This window comes from Jaculus jaculus, chromosome 8 (genome assembly GCF_020740685.1).
Source record: "Jaculus jaculus isolate mJacJac1 chromosome 8, mJacJac1.mat.Y.cur, whole genome shotgun sequence".
In the NCBI taxonomy this organism is placed as follows: Eukaryota; Metazoa; Chordata; class Mammalia; order Rodentia; family Dipodidae; genus Jaculus; species Jaculus jaculus.
Window position 1 is genome coordinate 115,689,957 of NC_059109.1, and position 19,016 is coordinate 115,708,972.

The 19,016-nt window shown below is 35.8% G+C and overlaps 2 protein-coding genes across 3 annotated transcripts in view; both read right to left on the minus strand.

Moving 5' to 3' along the window:
- The window catches only part of LOC123462897 (protein MLP1-like), a 146,199-nt gene extending 131,478 nt beyond the window's left edge, over window positions 1–14,721 (minus strand). The window contains exons 1-6 of the mRNA XM_045157064.1: window positions 14,659–14,721; window positions 13,774–13,870; window positions 9,733–9,806; window positions 6,653–6,749; window positions 5,181–5,257; window positions 2,333–2,390 (exon numbers count right to left, since the gene is read on the minus strand). Of these exons, the coding sequence (XP_045012999.1) occupies window positions 2,333–2,390; window positions 5,181–5,257; window positions 6,653–6,749; window positions 9,733–9,806; window positions 13,774–13,798 (331 nt within the window). The 5' untranslated portion in view covers window positions 13,799–13,870; window positions 14,659–14,721. The remainder of the gene's footprint in view (window positions 1–2,332; window positions 2,391–5,180; window positions 5,258–6,652; window positions 6,750–9,732; window positions 9,807–13,773; window positions 13,871–14,658) is intronic.
- A 104-nt stretch (window positions 14,722–14,825) lies between these two features.
- Window positions 14,826–19,016, minus strand: part of LOC123462736 (ankyrin repeat domain-containing protein 7-like) — a 49,994-nt gene continuing 45,803 nt past the window's right edge. For both annotated transcript variants that reach the window (XM_045155903.1, XM_045155902.1), the window contains exons 13-14: window positions 16,452–16,525; window positions 14,826–15,047 (exon numbers count right to left, since the gene is read on the minus strand). In XM_045155903.1, coding sequence (XP_045011838.1) covers window positions 14,898–15,047; window positions 16,452–16,525 — 224 coding nt within the window. In that variant the 3' untranslated portion in view covers window positions 14,826–14,897. The remainder of the gene's footprint in view (window positions 15,048–16,451; window positions 16,526–19,016) is intronic.

Below are 19,016 nucleotides of genomic sequence, written 5' to 3' on the forward strand. Positions count from 1 at the left end.
AAAATGCTTATCCCATTTAACCTGTACTGACTTGCTCTCCAGTGGAGAGTCTGCTTTTCTTTGTGTGATGGGACCTGAGTAGATAAACTACCTGTCACACTTCAGCCAAGCCCCAGCTGAAACCACAGAGGAATCAGGGAGACAGGCATGTGTGCCACTTCTATCTTGAATTTGACAACCAGTGCCAGGGTGAAGGAAGCAGACGCTCAACCTCTACCAAAGCAGAGATCCAGAGGCTCCTAAGAGCACATTACTGAAGTAGGTTTAAAACATACCAAACATGGGGCTGGAGAGATGGCTTAGTGGCTAAGTGCTTGCCTGTGAAGCCTAAGGACACCAGTTCAAGGTTCAATTCCCCAGGACCCACGTTAGCCAGATGCACAAGGGGGTGCACACGTCTGGAGTTTGTTTGTCTGTCTCTCTCTATCTGCCTCTTTTTTTCGCTCTGTCACTCTCAAATAAATAAAAATTAAAAAAAAAAAAACACCAAACATGGCTCAAGGAATTTTGCAAAGGAGAGGAGGGAAAGATTGTTACAGCTACAAGTTGGGACATCATGCTCACAGGCAGTGCCTCTCCCCAATAACTGACTGCTGCTCCCACAATACATAACCCACAGTCCTCACAGGGAAAATCTGCGACTCCCAAGAGGGAGGCTCCCTTTGGAAAGGAGGCAGGGGTAAGGGAAAAGATGGTAGGAACAAGTGATGTATCCATACTAAGTATGTCTGTAATTATTTAAAAGAGAAAAAAAAAAAAAAAACAACAGTAGACTGGAGGAATGACTCTGACTGAGACTGTCGGAGGAGAATCTAGGGCATTCCACTTTGCTACAGGTCAGTAATGTCAGAAGGGTCTGGCCTTTTCTTATCTCTTCTTTCCACTTTATGAGACAATCACCTATTTTCAAGATGGCCCTTCCTGGAGGATTAAGATTTCTGGAAAGATTATCCTTTTCCAGAAAATCTGATCCCAGATACCTGATGTCAGGATTGGACTAACCAATCTTCTAAAAGACCCCAATCTGAGTCGCTAGGTAGGCATCGTTCTGGGAATGCCCTGTTGCCCCTTCTTGGCCAAGAGCTCTGAATTACTTCTTTCTCTTAAGTTCTCCTCCTCTTAAAGTTTCCCCTCCTAAAACTCTAAACTATAATAAAATCTTTCTAAATCTTAAAACAATTCTATTCAAATCTCAGATTTTTAAATTAATCTAAATATCTAAATAATCTAAATATTGCTCAAATGTGTAATGCTTTAGAGGACACTTCTAATTTCATAAACCCTAAACATGTCACTGTTATCATCTCTAGGTATGAAATGGCTTACAGAAGGGAATGATTACAAAGATGCATGGACAGAATTATCATTGCAAGATCAATGAACAATCCCCAAGATGTTTACATGGGAAATACTGTACTGAGAAGTCACTTCACATTGTTCATTGTTTCCTCCCCATAACAGAAAGGTGAAAATAAATGCAATTTCCTCATTAAATTTTCTATTAATTTCCCCCATAAGTGAAATAAATATAATAATGTTCACTGTCCCCCCTGTTTTACTTTTGTTAAAACTGTCTGACCCAGGAAGCCATACCTGATTATTCTATATTTGAATGTCCTGCCTACGTGTGATTACAGCTCTGCTCATGGTTGCTAACCTACATTCCATCAGCATAAGACTATCTGAAATTCATTTATGAATTAGAGACCTTCCTAAGCCTGTCACTGGATGTTGGCACAGAATAATGACAGGTATGTGTCGTGGTATTCTAACACATTGCATATGAGGTGATGGAGCACAGCATGGTAAATTGTGTATTGAGAGTGAAAACAGGGATGGTAATAGGAAAACATGGGTACACATCCTTAGTCAAAAATATGGAAATGAGTGATAAAGGAGATACCACGAGCAGAATGATCCCTCAAAAAAAGGAAGTAAGATGAAGGGATAAATTTGTATATTTGGAAAAAATGGTTTCAATGAGGATTCATAACTGACTATGAGAGCTTACTTTTTACTGTTTTCAAAATTATTTTGTGGGGCTGGAGAGATGGTTTAGGGGTTAAGTGCTTGCCTGTGAAGCCTAAGGACCCCGGTTCGAGGCTCGGTTCCCCAGGTCCCACATTAGCCAGATGCACAATGGGGCGCACGCATCTGGAGTTCATTTGCAGAGGCTGGAAGCCCTGGCGCGCCCATTCTCTCTCTCTCCCTCTATCTGTCTTTCTCTCTGTGTCTGTCGCTCTCAAATAAATAAATTAAAAAAAATCTGTTAAAAAATTATTTTGTGGTCACATTATCATTAAACTAATTTCTATTAAAGTAAAACTCTTACCTTTTATTTGATCATATGTTGTAGATGTTTCTCTTTGAGAAAGTTGGTCAAAAAAACTCTATGGATATAGAACAATGAAAAAAGTTTCTCAAAATCTTCTACTCATATATGAAAAGACATTCATATTACTAGTCAGCATTTCTTCAACAGAAAAGAAACACTTGTTCAAAACCATTGCTTCAACCAGAAATGTAGCAGCTTACTTTTTAAACTTCACTTATGCATTTTCCTTGTAGGTACACATGCTATGCTGCACTATTAATTATTTAAGAAAAATCCCCAGTTTTTTTTCTGTAAGTGTGAAGACTGCTTGTGTAAAGGAAGAGATATAATCCTAGGACAGGACCCACCTCCTGTTCACAGTGAGCCAAAATGAAAAGTGTGAGTATATGAGAAATTTTCAGAGTATGAAAAGACTAAAATGGCATGTAAATGCTTTTAATGAAAGACATCATGTGAGTTTTATATAAAATGATTTATACTATAGATTTACTGTGTTTGTCTTTGCCAACCTAAGGAGATCATCAAACCTGTACACCATGGCATTGTTCAATAGGGAACTGTAAAAATGGTTATCAAATTCATGTCTACTCCTTGTCTTTCTCCAGTGTATATCCTAAGGTAGTCACTGTTGGAGGCAATAGGAAAAGCTTACTAGACACAAGTCTAGTGTGAAAAAATGTGTCAAAATAGAATAGTTTAGAATATTCAACTTTATATTGCTTGTACCTGAAATGTAACAGGTTACGTCTATAATTTCACTTTATTATATATCCTAATAGGTACAATTGCTATGCTAGAGTGTTAATTATTTAGAATAAATCCAAAGATGGTTGTTTCTGTAAGTACTAAGATTATATGTGTAAAGACAAAAGTAAAACTCTAGGCCATGACCTACTTAAGGAGAACACTTGATTAGTTCCTTTTCTTAGAGGGCAAAGAAAGGAAAAACCTTAATATTTCCCAGCAAAATTTTAAGACAAATGAAAACTAAAATTTTTTAAACTAAAAACAATGAGTTTTAAAATAAACTTATCAAGATTCTAGATTTACCATAGATTTCCTAGCAAATTGAAGGTGAATATGAAAAGTTAACAATACAGCAGATACCCAGAGGCATGAGAAAAATCTATTTTCCACTAGATATATGACATGTACTTCCTCAAAGATACTAATCTCTGTACTGTGCAGGTTGAAAGAGGGTTACCATGATCTTTATTGTATTGTCTGCCTGTTTCTTTGTTGTGAATAGGACCTAGAAAACCAGACACTAGTAATCCACTTGTCTTTTTAATAGACAAGCCCAATGAACTGCTCTTTTTTATGAGAGAGAGAAAGAGAATTGGCACACCAGGGCCTCCAGCCACTGTAATCAAACTCTATATATGTATGACTCCTTGTGCACATGTGTGAACTTGTGTGCTTGCATCAACTTGTGCATCTGGCTTATGTGGTACCTGGAGAGTCGAACATGGCTCCTTAGGCTTCACAGGCAAGTGCCTTGCCTGCTAAGCCTTCTCCAGCCCTGTAATCTTTTGTCTCTGCCAGGTGAAATGCCTTCCCAGACATTGATATGACAAACCTGTGCTTATGTTTTCATGCGGAGGTTAAATCTGATAAGTGCTAAAACTCTTTCCAAATAGGAATTTTACCCTCATACATAACTGATGGCAAATAAAGACTTCTTCAAACATCTTTATCTAAACAACTTCAATTTACTTTACAGAAATCCAAAATTTTGATTTCTATCTATTCCGGGCTTATCTGTTTTATGATAATTATGATATTAATACAGTGCCAGAGGTCCTTGGCTCAATTGTGGAGCATTAAATGTCTATTATGTAGAAGATATCCCAGAAGAGTAATATATTCTGAGTCAAAATACAGGAGACATTTTCATAATGGACTTTTTTGCCAGGAAGAATATTGCTGAGTCATGGTACTATTAAATAGTTTATTTAAATGTGAAATGTTGAAATAGTTCTGACAGAATTTATGATTCATGTTTTTCATAGATAATATTTGATACAGAATATTTTTTTTTAATTTAATTTATTAGTTTTCATTTCAGTGAATACAGGCAGTTTGGTACCATTATTTAGGCTCATCTGTGATCTACCCCCTCCCATTAGACCCTCCTTGTTAATGAAAATGGGTCGTGCATTGTGGAGTTAGCCCCCAGTTATTAGTATGATAAATGTCTCTGCAAATCATGACCCAACATGTAACTCTGACATTCTTTCCGCCCCCTCTTCCGCAAGATTTCCCTGAGCCATGTTGGGTTCATTTTTGGTCGATACAGAATATTTTTAAGCCTAATTGAAAGGCCTCTTTCCACAAGTGGACACTGAAAAATACCAATCAATATTGATAGTGGATACATCAAAGGTAAGTAGAAACTACTAGAAAAGATTATGGCTTTCATTGTGGAATTTATGACTGCTTATCTGAAGACAAAAATTTTGAGCAGCTAGGAATGATAATCATTAACAGTAATTTAATTTTTGGACCCAATTATTCTGGATCCATAATTTCAGATTAAGAACTTTTTCTTCACAATCAATTTTGATCTTAATTTTTTAGATATGCTCTGCTTTTCTACAAATGTAGGCTCATACTATTATGAAAGTAGATTTTCATTCCTCTTGAATGTGAAGTGAGGTTCTAATTGAATACACATCTCTCAATAGAGCAGCAACTTGTCCTCAGTTAAGATCTTTCCAGAAGTAAATACTAAACTGGAAGGACTTATCCTAATGAAAACTCATGTGTATTTTCATCAGTTTACAACAAATTTTGGAACTAAAAAGAGTATATATTTGTTTCTAGAAATTTTAATATTACATACCAAGGACATATCTGTTTCACTGCCCTCATCAATGGCTTCCTGTACTTTTGATGTCACTTCCTGGACTTTGGCTGCTTCTTTTGAGTATAAAACAAAACAACAGATATGTCAGTTAAATACAGTGTAAGGAAACGTTACCTAAGCAAGTGAGATAAATGTTTAATTCTAATAAAATTCTAGTTTTATTTCCATAAATCAGATTCTAAATGAATCTGAACTTTTGTTGACTATTTTATTGTTTAAGGTGTCATTGGTCTGGAAAAGATTCTAGATATGAAGTGTTTTGAAAACAAAATAAAAACAAGTTTTCATATACAAATTTCTCATTTCTACATTAATGTTCCAACACAAAGATGCACATTATGAAAATATCATAGTGAAACATGTCATGTCACATTGTTTACTGTTTCTTCCTCAGACCAGAATGTTGCAAATGAAATGCTATTTTATAACCAATTTTCTGTCAATATTTTCTGATATTTGCAAACAAAGTGAAACAAAAATGGTACTGCTCAGTGTCCTACTTGTTTCACCTTCACTAAAGACTCTTACACAGAAGCCATAACCGGTTATTCTATCTTGCATGTTCTGTTTACATGACTACAGCTCTGCCCCTGGTTGCCAACTTCACATTTGTCAATGTATGAATGCTTGAAATGCATTTCTTCTCAACAGTTGTTGATGGATAATTCCCTAAGTGTCCTGGACTGTAAAAGAGCTCAAGTGAGTAGTTTCGGTATTTCCTTCCAAGATATGACACATGACCTGACAGTACAGAGCATGTTAAGATATGTGCTCAGAGTAAAATTATGGAAGGCAAGCTGGGCATGGTGGCACATGCCTTTAATCCCAGCACTCGGGAGGCAGAGGAAGGAGGAGCGCCATGAGTTCGAGGCCACCCTGAAACTACGTAGTGAATTCCAGGTCAGCCTGGACTAGTGTGAGACCCTACCTCGAAAAGCCTATATATATATCTATTTTATCTATTTCTACTGTTTTCCATATATGTGTGTGTGTGTGTGTGTGTGTGTGTGTGTGTGTGAATGGAAGACAGTAGAAATAGATAAAAGTTCATGGGAGATAATATTGAACTGAGTGAGAAACAGATAGCAGAATAATACTGGAAGAAAATAATGGCCAAATTTATAGATTTAAGAAAATTCTGCCAGGTATGGTGTTGCACGTCTTTAATCCCAGCACTTGGGAGACAGAGATAGCACGACCACCATGAGTTCGAGGTCAGCCTGAGACTACACAGTGAATAGAATTCCAGGTCAGTCAGGGATAGAGTGAGACCCTATCTTGAAAAACAAAACAAAAGAAGAAAACAGAGAAAGAAAACCAGAAAGAAGGAACGAAAATTCTGCTAGATAAGGATCCATATTTATCAGTGAATATATTTCAATGTTTTCAAAATGTTATCATGGTCATATAAGCACTGAACCCACTTACTAGTCACTTGTAGATCTCACCTTTGCTTTGTTCATTTGTCATAAGTGCTCCTTCCTGAGCAGTAGTGGCATGTATACTTGCAGCCTTCGTCTCCTGAGGAAGATGCTCAGAGGTACTCTGTTAACATAAAAAGGAAAAAAGAAAGCATTTCACAACAATCTATTCACATCTACAAAGACATGCTTAGTACACATTAAGCATCAACTCTTCAAAGTAAGAGAAGCAAGTATTGAAAACTACATATGCTGAATAAGGATCTATAGAAATGATTCAATTTATTATACATGTCTTAGCCAATCTAAGGAGATTATCAAAGCTATATAATATGGCATAGAAAGAACCATTAAGACCACCTGTTCATTACTTTTAAATGTGACATGCACATTTTCATAGATATTTAGCTCTCTACCATGCAGTGTGAAATGTGACCTTTGCCATGTTGCCTGTTTCTTTGACATTACTGAATATGACAGATCCAAGCCCAGGTACTTAAGACCCACTTTTCTCTGCCCTGAGAGAAGTCCTCACATATTTTAACATTGTTGACATATGCTCAATTCTTCATGCAAGCTTATATTTCACAAGTACAAAATACTAGTTCAAATAAGAAATTTAATCCTTACACTGAAGTGATAGAAAATATTCTCCCTCAAAACATTTTGTATAAATGATCTTGATATTATTCATGGGAAACAAAAAAATGACTTCTGTGGTGCTTCTTATTCATTCTTTTTTGTTTTGTTTATTTTTACTTGTTTATTTGAGAGGGACAGAGAGAGAAAGGGAGGGAGAGAAGGAGCGGGGGGAGAGAGAGAGAGAGAAAGAGCAAGAATGGGCGTGCCAGGTCCTCCAGCCACTGCAAATGAACTCCAGACCCGTGCACTCCCTTGTGCATCTGGCTAACGTGGGTCCTGGGGAGCCAAGCCTCGAACCGGGGTCCTTAGGCTTCACAAACAAGCGCTTAACTGCTAAGCCATCTCTCCAGCCCTATATGGAGATCTTAATGTCTATCATACAGAGATGATCTGATATAAGAAAAATGTATTCCAAGTTAAACATAAAATATCTTCACGAATGCCTCATGTACCAATGAAAATATTGGCCAAACTCATCACTATAAAGTATTGTATGTGTATGGGAAATGTTTATAGTACCCAGAATCAATGTGAAGTCCATGTAAAGTGTCACTGACAACAGTGTACAATATATTTAATAAAATATTGATTCATGTCATTGGTAGCAAAGATCTTCTAAGTAACTATACTTTAAAATCAAATTGCAACAGCCCCCATTTTACAAGTGGTTGTTTAAAAATATGCACTCCTCTTAGCCGGGCATGGTGGTGCACGCCTTTAATCCCGGCACTCGGGAGGCAGAGGTAGGAGGATTGCCAAGAGTTCAAGGCCACCCTGAGACTACATAATGAATTCCAGGTCAGCCTGAGCCAGAGTGAGACCCTACCTTGAAAAAACAAAGACAAAATAAATAAATAAAATTAAAATTTTAAAAATATGCACTCCTCTTGATAGTAAACATGCTAAAATGAAAAAGAAACTACGAAAAGATTCATCTTTTTACTTTGGAATTAATGATTGACTGTCTGAAAGCACACATTTTGAGCCACTGGAAATGATAAGCTCTTAACATAAATTCAGTTTCTAGGCTTTCACATACATCTTGCCCATAATATCACATTAGGAACTTAGTTATCATTCTTTCTTTTGATTTTAATTTTTGGATATGTTAAGCTTTTATTAACACTTATTTTTGTTTTTATTAAAAAATTGTAAACCCATCTGGGCATGGGATGCTCAGGACAAAGTATGCCATATAGATATAGTTAGATACAAGTCTTTGCCAATTTAAGGAGAAAACAATGGACAGTGTTCAGTTATTAGGAGGCATGTGGAAATTGATTGTTTAAATGTTGAAGTTCTATACCTACTGACATACAAAAAAATATACTCTGTACCTCACAGGCCTTACAGGGGAAACAAACAAGGTGATTGTCATGATATTTCTCACGTCTGCCTCTAGGTGCTCCCACCTTGTGGAGTACACAGTAATGACACACATGAGCCATTAATCATCCAGCCCCACGTGTTCTGCTCGTAGACACTCACGAATGAGCCAGTTCTCATGGACTAGTGCACAACTTAAATCTCAACCAAAATCCACTGTAACTAAAGAACATACTCCATAATGGAAATGTATCAAAAGCCAGAACAATTAAAACACCTCCATGAATACCTCATGAAGCAAGAAGAATGTTCCCACAGCACATATTTATGAATAATTTACTGTAAATATGGGGTGTTTATAGTGCTCTACATCAATATAAACTGAACTGTCTAGTACAAATTTCCACAAAAGCAAGGGCACCATATTTTTATAACATAGAGAAAGTGTAGTTGATTGTATGTTCTAACTACAGTCCTCCATGAACAGATCAATTTCAGTGACAGTACAAAGGATCAGAGCTTTAAACTGGGAAATAGGGGCTGGAGAGATGGCTTAGCGGTTAAGGTGCTTGCCTGCAAAGCCAAGCACCTTGGTTTGATTCCCCAGGACCCATGTAAGCCAGATGCACAAGGTAGCACATGCAACTGGAGTTTGTTTGCAGTGACTGGAGGCCCTGATGAGTCCATTCTTCCTCTCTGTCTCTCTCATTCTCTCTCAAATAAATAAATTAATAAACTGGGAATTGATGGCATAACCTGAAAACACAAATTTTGAGCCATTGGAAATAATCAAATTTTAATATCAATCCAATAGGAAGCCAGGACATATAATGTAATTTCACATGTTTATTCAAATACTTAAATAGGATCTTAATTTGATATAAACATTATGGGGTTTATACAAATGAAGACAGATAATTGTCATATAAAATTTGTCAAATAACTAAAACATATTTAGCTCTAAGTTAATGCCAAGCTTTCTACTAATTTACAGTGAGCTAAGATTTCTCCAAATTTATATGATGAAATGGGATCAACTATCTCATAAAGAAATATCATAAATATTTTAACTTGTTTATGCTGAATTGAAAAAAGAAAATGGATTAAAACAATATTCTTAAATCTAAGTATTTTTATACCTTTGGTGGACTATATAAACTGCTCTTTTGACTGGCCTCCTTCTCTTCTGATGTCACTTCTATGTTGGTTGCTGCTGACAAATGCAAAAATTTTGGTTAAAAACACTATAATGATATTTACAAAAAATGTGGCCTTCTACACATTTACATAAATATGTTAGCAATGTAAATTATGTTATTATCTCATTACTAAGGGTTTCTAATAACATGATCATAGTTGAATATATAGCCCCTTAGAAGATACTAGTTATTCTAAAATCATTAAATATATCACTGGCACAGGCCCTATTTTGCAGTTGGTTCAAGAAACAAAATCACTTATAAGATTAATATACAGATTGGTCAACTCAATATCTATGAACAATTCTGAAGACACAAAATTTCAAAACATTATAGTAAGATTTTAAAACCAATCATTACTCAAGTACACCATCAAGGAAAGACTCAAACAGTGGTAAAATTCATTTTTACCCTCCCTTAATGCATATATATACACACACACACACACACACACACACACACACATATACATACATACATACATATGTATGGTTATATACACATATATATGCATATATATATACTCAAAGATGTCCCATTTCTTTACCTCAGTTTTATTCTCCATTTATTATATAATATGTTGTGAAAGGTCATTATTAATTATTTCTGCTTTTTGCAATCTCATTCTTATGTAATTTCATTTAAAACCACAAGTGAAAGTAACAAGTTGCAAGCTTCAAGAGAGGCTATTTCTAGAACTTTTAGGACATCAGATTATCAATACCCATTACAAAGAGGAAGAGGAGCAAAATAATACAACCTCAAGGTGAAGAAGCAGAACCCAATGAGGGTGAGTAATAGTATGACGAGAGAAGAGTGTGAGGATCTGTAGGAATAGGTGTATTTGGAGGAGGATGAAGAGGAGTATGAAGAAGAGATATTGGGCTAATGAACTTATGCTAATTACTCAATAGTCAACGTTTCTTAAGGACTTAGGATTTGTGGTTTGGAGTGACTTCTTTTATGGTATAGGATGTCAACAAGAACAAAAGTCGACAGGTAATTTTATTTTAGCATCTTAAGGATATGATCTGTTGCCACAGACCTAAGTCTAATTCTTTATACACAGCTAGTAGAGATAAATTAAGCAGAACAAATGTCGACAAAGATAAATAACAGTCTAAATGTCTCAGTAAGGACTAAAATGATAATCTTGGTACTTAAGTCTCTTTATATATATATGTGGTATCCAGGATGGCCCTGAATTTGGGCTAAAGACATCTTTGGAGGTCAGCTTTCTCAGAATCTGAAACTACAGCAGGAACCATCCTGTCCTCTGCTCTTTAATAACTGTAACCCTTTCAATCAATCATGATCCCAAACATGTGTAGTGTACACCCTGTTGGAAACAAACCCCTAAAAGTCGAAATACTTGAGTTAAACTTTGTATGCTCAAGACTCAGAAGCTTGTGAATACTTTATTTTCAGTTAGTCAAATCCAGGAGGACATGTGAGTTACTTATGTCAATCTTGTCCTCCAATTTGGGGAGGGGGGAGATGGGCATTATAGCACATGTCTATATCTCCTGTAATTGGGTTGCTGAGTTAGAACAATCATCACGAGTTTGAAACCAAACTTGAACTTGAGTGTGAATTTCAGGTCAGGCTGGACTAGAGGATAATTGTGACAATGAGCACTTATTTCAATTTGGAAAGCTACTGGTAACTGTAAACTTCTATATCTCTCAGTAACAGGGGAGGGCATTTGTTACATTCAAAACTGGTGAAATGCTTTTGTTATCCAAGAGTATTTCCTGACCTGAAAAGTGTCCTTGAAAGAGAACAGTTTATGACTACACATTTTTGCTTCTAAAGACACATGAACACCTGGTATGACTGCATTGACCCACTAATATTGACAACTTATTCTTTTACAATGAAGTTCATCTGTTCTAAAAAAAAAAATACATGAGCATCAATATCATAATAAGCTAATAAAAGACAGGATTGAATTTTCTCATAACTAGTATGCATGAACAGTGGGCTGGTGTTAAACTAATGTAAACCTTCTCTACAAGTCACGATTATATGACAAAACAAACAAACTCTGCTGTTTCTATGTCCATAGAAGGATATTGATCTGGTATACCAAGTTATTATCATAATATTTTCATGAAGCAGTTCTTAAAACAAACAGCTAAGTCTTGTGTACAACTATTAACTTCATGTCATACTCATATACTTGGGACCAATACGTTGCTGCCTGACAATGTTGGAAACAATCAGGCAGTTATTATGCTAGCACTCATTCCTGTTCCCCAAGTAACACGCAGCAATAATAATTGAATCTTTGTTATTCATGTTGATACAAAGAACCCACCAGGTATAAATCCTCTCATATTTCCTCATCCTGCACTCCAAATTTATATACCTACTTCTTTCTCTACTGAGTTCTTTAAGCCTACATAGTCCTTTCCAGTAAAAAGTAAACTCTAATACTTTGGACTTCATTCTTGATTACTTCTCTCCTTTCTCTGTAGTCAAACTGAATAGGTATTATGCATATTGAATAATTGAACCATGGGATGGAGAGAGGGTTCAATGGCTAAGGACACTTGCTTGCAAATCCTGATAGCACAGATTCAATTCCTCAGTACCCATGTAAAGGCAGATGCACTAAGTGAGGCATGCATCTGGAACACACTTGCAGTGGCAGGGGGCCAAGGCATTCTCATTCTCTTTCTGTATCTGTCTGTCACTCTCTCTTTCATTAATAAATCAATTTAAAAATAATTAAACCTTTTAAGAATTTAGGGAATTAGCACAACAATAACATTAATAATTAAAAAAATATATTTCTAGCCAGGCATGGTGGTGCATGCCTTTAATCACAGTGCTTGGGAGGAAGAAGTAGGAGGGTTGATGTGAGTTCAAGGCCACCCTGAGATGACATAGTAAATTTCAAGTCAGCCTGGGCTAGAGCAAGACCCTACCTCAAAAAAAACAAAACAAAACAAAAAAAAAAACCATATTTGTGTGTCTTTGTCAATTCTTATTTCCTAGAAACAAACACCAAACCAAAGTTGTTTATCATTTTCATTGGTAATGCTATCTATGCCCTGAACTTTTCTGCACATTGTTTTGTAAAATATTTTATTTTTATTTATTTATTTGAGAGAGAGTATGTGTGTGAGAGAGGAAGAAGCAGAGAGAGAGAGAGAGAGAGAGAGAGAGAAAGAATGAGCATACCAGGTCCTCCAGCCACTGCAAATGAACCACAGACACATGCGCCACCTTGTGCATCTGGCTTACCTGGTTCTTTCTATCATATTTTTGATTATAGATCCATCAGTTTTGACCTCCTAAATGTGATTATAAGTGTTAAATTAGTTTTTATAACTACTATTCTGGTCTTAGAATAGAAGAGACAGTCTCCAAATCATTTTTACCAACAATATGAATTCATTAAGCTCATTTATTGTTTACTGCAGTGCCATGCCAAACAGAAAAATAAGTGGTTAGGGGATGGATTTGCAAGAGTTTCTCTACGGAAAAAGTCTGTTGAGCAAGGCAAGAAGCAAGAATAAAAACTGGAGAAAACAGAAAAGGGATCAGGGGCACCAGGAACTAAGCATTAGAAGAAAATAAAACAAAAGAAAACAAAAAAATACTAGTGAGAAAGGAGACACCAGTAGCATAGTAATTAATGCCAGACAAAAACATGCCTATACATACCCCAGCCTTGTCTTAGTTTAACATATTTTGTTGACACCTTTCTCATTACTCATTCCAATATCTTCTTTCCCCCTTCATCTTGGCTTTATGCTCTCTGATATTATGATATATTCCCTTTTGTTTAATATTTCAGTTATCATAATCACACTCTATGGATCTGAGACTGGATTAGATATTGTTCTTGCTGGGATAGGATATCTCTTTCACTTTCTAGTATATTAATTAGCAAATCATTTCTGGCTAAACCGAAAATATGGGTCCTACTAATGTTCAAGAAAAGCAGATACAATAACATAGAATCATTACCTTTCACTTCCTCGTGTGTCTCCATTTGTTTTTCTTGGAATTGAGTGGAAGGCAAATGAGCAGCATCCTTCTTCTCTGGAAGAAGCTCAGGTATTTTCTGTCAAAATTGAAATTAGGAAAATGGTTTTGCTAAATCTACTATTGAATTATAAAACAATAACTATTATCTCACATGAAAATGCTATATCATAAGAGAACAAAATATTACAAACAACATGACATAAATAGTGAATTTGAAGTAGGTCATTCAGCCTGACCTGGAATTCATTATCTAGTCTCAGGGTAGCTTTGAACTCATGATGATCCTGCTACCTCTGCCTCCCCAGGCATGAGCCACCACACCCAGCTATGGTAAAACTTAATGATAGGCTAAAGTTGGATAAAATGACAAAGTTCTAGGGAAAGCATTTTCTTCATTTTATCCTTAAATAATACCACATAAATATTAAATATTTATGTTATTAAATGTTAGATTAGACTCATATGCTATTAAATGTTTAAAAATAAATAGAACTTTTAAAACATAGCATATTTTAACAAAAAAAGGACAATAAAAAGGTTGAAAAGATGCAAACCACAGACCTCTCAGTACATAATGTCCGCTTGTGAAAATCTTACATTCCTGTATCTCTTAATAACTCTCTCTTTCCCTATTTCTCTCTCTCTCTCATGCATGTATGCTCATATACATACAAATAAAGACATAACAAGTTTCACAGCACTATTGTAATATTGTAGGGATGAGTTTAGCATATATCAACCCTATTGCATATAGGGCAAAGATGAGGAAATAGTCCCTTTGAGGCAAGTGATATATAAATTCAAAGCATTTCTTTTGTTGAAACATCACTCAATGCTTATTTCAAAGCAGCACAATGAACAAACCTCAGTGGCCTTAGTTGATTCATCTTTCTCTTTTAATCCAAATGTGAACGTCTCACCTGTATAAGTTAGTCACAATGTATATTCGTGAGAAGAAATTATTATTTCACTATGCAATACATATATGTCTGTCTCTACATTTTCCATATTGTATAAAATATAAATAGCAAGCATGTATTTCAGAGGGTTGAAGCATTTTCAGGAAGCACTGGGGTGCAGAGAATCAGCAACAGAGAAAAAAACTAAAGAAAATGAAGACTGTTGTGCATTTGTACACTTACACTTCTTGGAAGAGAGTTTGGAATGGAGTAATATTCACACATATTTGCAACCTTACCAGCTTGGATAGCCTTACTTTCTTTGTTTTTCGTTTCTTGCTTTCTGGCTTCTCCCTGGGGCAAAAGTATGAGATAATCTGAATTCAGCACACATATCTGTTCCCTCATTCACTCAATCAATCAGTCACTAAGACCAAAACTACTGTCTATCAAATCTTAGGCACCATCTTTGAGAGAAAATAAAGCAAGACATCAAATTCAAAGTTCCAGCATAGGTAGTTACTTATGACAACAAGTAAAAACAGAAGAGAATAATTCACTGCTGCTGTAGCTGAGATTCATATAGCTACACTACCAAGGGGAGAAAGAACTTCTATCCTAAAGCTCAGAAGTTTTTCCAGCAATAGGGTCATAATGTGAAAGGCAAAGAGAGCACAGAGAAAGATACAAGTAGGGAAGACACTGTGGACATGGTACCACGAGCAAAACGATGAATTATGAAAGAAAATAGTGAATGAGTTTAATCTTGTGCAGGAAAAGAGAAATATACTTCCCAGGAGGCACATGAATTTGTCAATTGAAAGATCAGGTCTGTTTGCTCTAATCAAGTCTATCTGCTATCTTCCTATGGGCATTAACTGCCACAGCATGCACAAGACACCGGAGGAAGCATTACACCCACCAAATCTGAGCTTTTAAGAATATAACGGGGGACTGGAGAGGTGGCTTAGCGGTTAAGCGCTTGCCTGTAAAGCCTATGGACCCTGGTTCAAGGCTCGGTTCCCCAGGTCCCACGTTAGCCAGATGCACAAGGGGGCGCATGCGTCTGGAGTTCGTTTGCAGTGGCTGGAAGCCCTGGCGCGCCCATTCTCTCTCTCTCCCTCTATCTGTCTGTGTCTGTCGCTCTCAAATAAATAAATAAATAAATAATTTAAAAAAAAAAAGAATATAACGGGAAGGGATATGTTGGAGGATGGAATTTCAAAGGGGAAAAGTGGGGGACAGAGGGTATTACCATGGTTCAAAATTTCAATAGTTGACTCGGAAGAGTCATTTTCATGTTAACTTTGACACACTTATTATAGTTTGGACAAAGAGAGAAACATATAATTATCATTTTTGCAAAAAAATAAAATATGATGGTCAGGCATAAATGAATGCAGGCACTTATACTATTAGAACTTATAATGACCTAAAATCAGTTTAAAATCTAATATAAAAGTGGTCAATAAGAACCAGGCATGGTGGCACACACGTTTAATCCCACCACTCATGAGGCTGAGGAAGGAGGATTGATGTGAGTTCAAAGCCACCCTGAGACTAAAAGTGAATTCCAGATCAGCCTGAGCTACAGTGAGACCCTACCTCGAAAAAACAAATAAGCACAAAAACAAAAAGTGAAAAAAGTGGTCAATAATTCTAAATGACAATCTAAAGTGTATTTTCAATGTTTATATGAAGCTTGAAACAAAACACACAAAATAAAATCAGTAGTTTCACATTTAAAGATTTTCATACCGATTTTTGATTACTTTCTCTGCCATCATGACTGGTTTTCTTATCTTCTGCTTTTTTCCGTTCATCTGTTGCTGCTGACAAATGCAGATTTTCAGATAAGCAGGGGTGACAAAATGAAATTCTTCATATAATTAAATGGAAATATTTACAAACTTGTGTTATTATATCACAACCCTGAGTTAATTGTTAAATGAACAATGTTTAATATTTAGTTTAGTATGGAATCCTTTAGAAGAAGGCACCAATCATTCTGAAAACATTAAGCATTATCACTGGCATATAAGCCAGATGGCATTGGGTTCAATGAGTAAAATAATTTCAAAGATTTGTACACACCTTGTTCAAGTTGACATCAACAAATAATTGTTTTGACAAAAACATCAAGACATCATAAAAATATTTTCTTTCCCATTATGTAATGGACTTCACTTCAAACAGAATGATTTAAAAATGGGTCTATTGCTGCATTAAAACATTGTTATATTCTCTTTTATCTGTGAACACTGATATATACAAACATTTTGTCTACTCTCCAGGCTTGTGGTTTTGGTCTTTTTCAACTCAATAGCTTATGAGAAGCTCTCACCGATTATTTCTGCGCTGATGTAGAAAATGTTCATGCCTTTTTAAAATTCAGTTATAAACTTTGTTCATTTTATTATTGTTACTGTGATAGCAAATTGTATGTTATTGTTCATATCTACTGTTTTGTTTCTGGGCTGGCAGTGAAGACATTCAGTAATTCATTCTGTATGACAGTGTGATTTCATTAAGCTCACTTTTATTGTGTATGTGGTTTTTCAAGGTAGGGTTTCACTCTAGTCCAGGCTGACCTGGAATTCACTATTTACACTCAGGCTGTCCTCAAACTCACGGTGATCCTCCTACCTCTGCCTCCCCAGTGCTGAGATTAAAGGCATGTGCCATCATCCCCAGCAAGCTCCGTGTTTATTGATTGAGTTACTCAAAAACACTACGCCCTGAGAGCCTCAGAGAGAACAAAGAGATATTCAGGGATGGTCTTAAGAAGCGGTTGAGGAAGAGTGGATATATGGAAAGAGGGAAAATGTGAGAAATTCTGTAGGAGAGAGCAGAGTGTTAGAAAGGGGCTCTCAGGGAGGAAAGAGAGGGTTTAAGGAGAGGGTAGAGTAGATGTGTAAGTAGAGGGTCATAATACCTGGTGTGAGGATGGAGGAGAGGAGGGGGTAGAAGAAAGGTTAATAAAAAACTGTTAATATTTATGAATAAACCATATGGAAATCTACTTCTTCACTAGCTAATAATATATATGTTAAAGTATTATGTATCTGTTTTTTTTCATGTTTCCATTTTTATTTGATGTTTCCAAAGGTAAAAAAGTCAAGATTCTTACATCAGTTAGAATGAGACCATCACAAATGAGACCATGCAAAGCAATTCAGTGTGTACAACAATCATTTCTCTTCAGTTTTTCTGATTTATACAACAATGTTTGGTAAGAACTGGATGGCATGTGCTTGGTTTTTTACAATGTCTTTACAAAAACCACAGACAGTGTCAATTTACAATAACTTGTTTTCTGTTTTTTTTCTTAGGCACATGGTACTCGAAATTTTAGCTGCCCAATTTTCTTTACCTACCTCACAAATAATCACAAACAACAGTCTCAACACTACAAACTTTGGAGGGCTGAGATAATAGACATTATGTAGTAGATCCAACTACTTAGCCTAAAATGTTGTTGGCTTTCTTTAAGAATAACTGTCCTTAGGGATGTCCCACTAATTTTGCTATATACTGGGCTCCACAACCGTAAAAAACCCCTGATGTGAAGTTTGAAAGTGGCATTCTGCTAGTTGCATAGACTAAGACTGTCTGCTAAATGGCACTGAAGAAAACCTGACCCAAGTGGCACTACTTAGTCCAAATGTTTCTGACCAGAGAAATTATACAACAATATTTAAAGGCTAGATTTTAAGAGATGGTTGACATTAATACTATACATATTTTACATGACAATACAGTCTGAGAGTTTATAAGATGAGTTCATGCACTATTATCTCTAAGAATATCATGTACAAGAAACTACATACTTGTGAAAGCATTTAAGGTGAAAGCAGTCTCATATACAAAAAATCCAGTTTCTATGTTAACTATGTAATTTAGAGAAATTTCAGGGATTATGGAGAAAAAAATTAGCCCACTGGTGTCTGGTAAGGTCAATTTGTAGGACTTAAAATGTTTCCTTTTCTAAAAAACATCCAGAATACATAACTTCTGTACAAAGAAAAGTATAAAAATTCTGGATGGCCATGTTTGATTATACAACATAATTTAACATATACTCATTCCTTTGACAGCATTAGTTTGTGGACTAATGTTTTTATTTAGTTCAGCTGCCTTTATGGCACAAGATTTCATTTTCAAAATGGCACCAATTTTCCTTAAGTTTAAGGACTATTTTTAGCAGCAATTATACTTTAACAGCTTATAGAACAAATGTCTTTACCTACCTTTCTACTTTATGCTTGCTAGGTACAGTGGTATTTACAAAAAGCTAAAAATGTCTACATAAAAAATTGTATC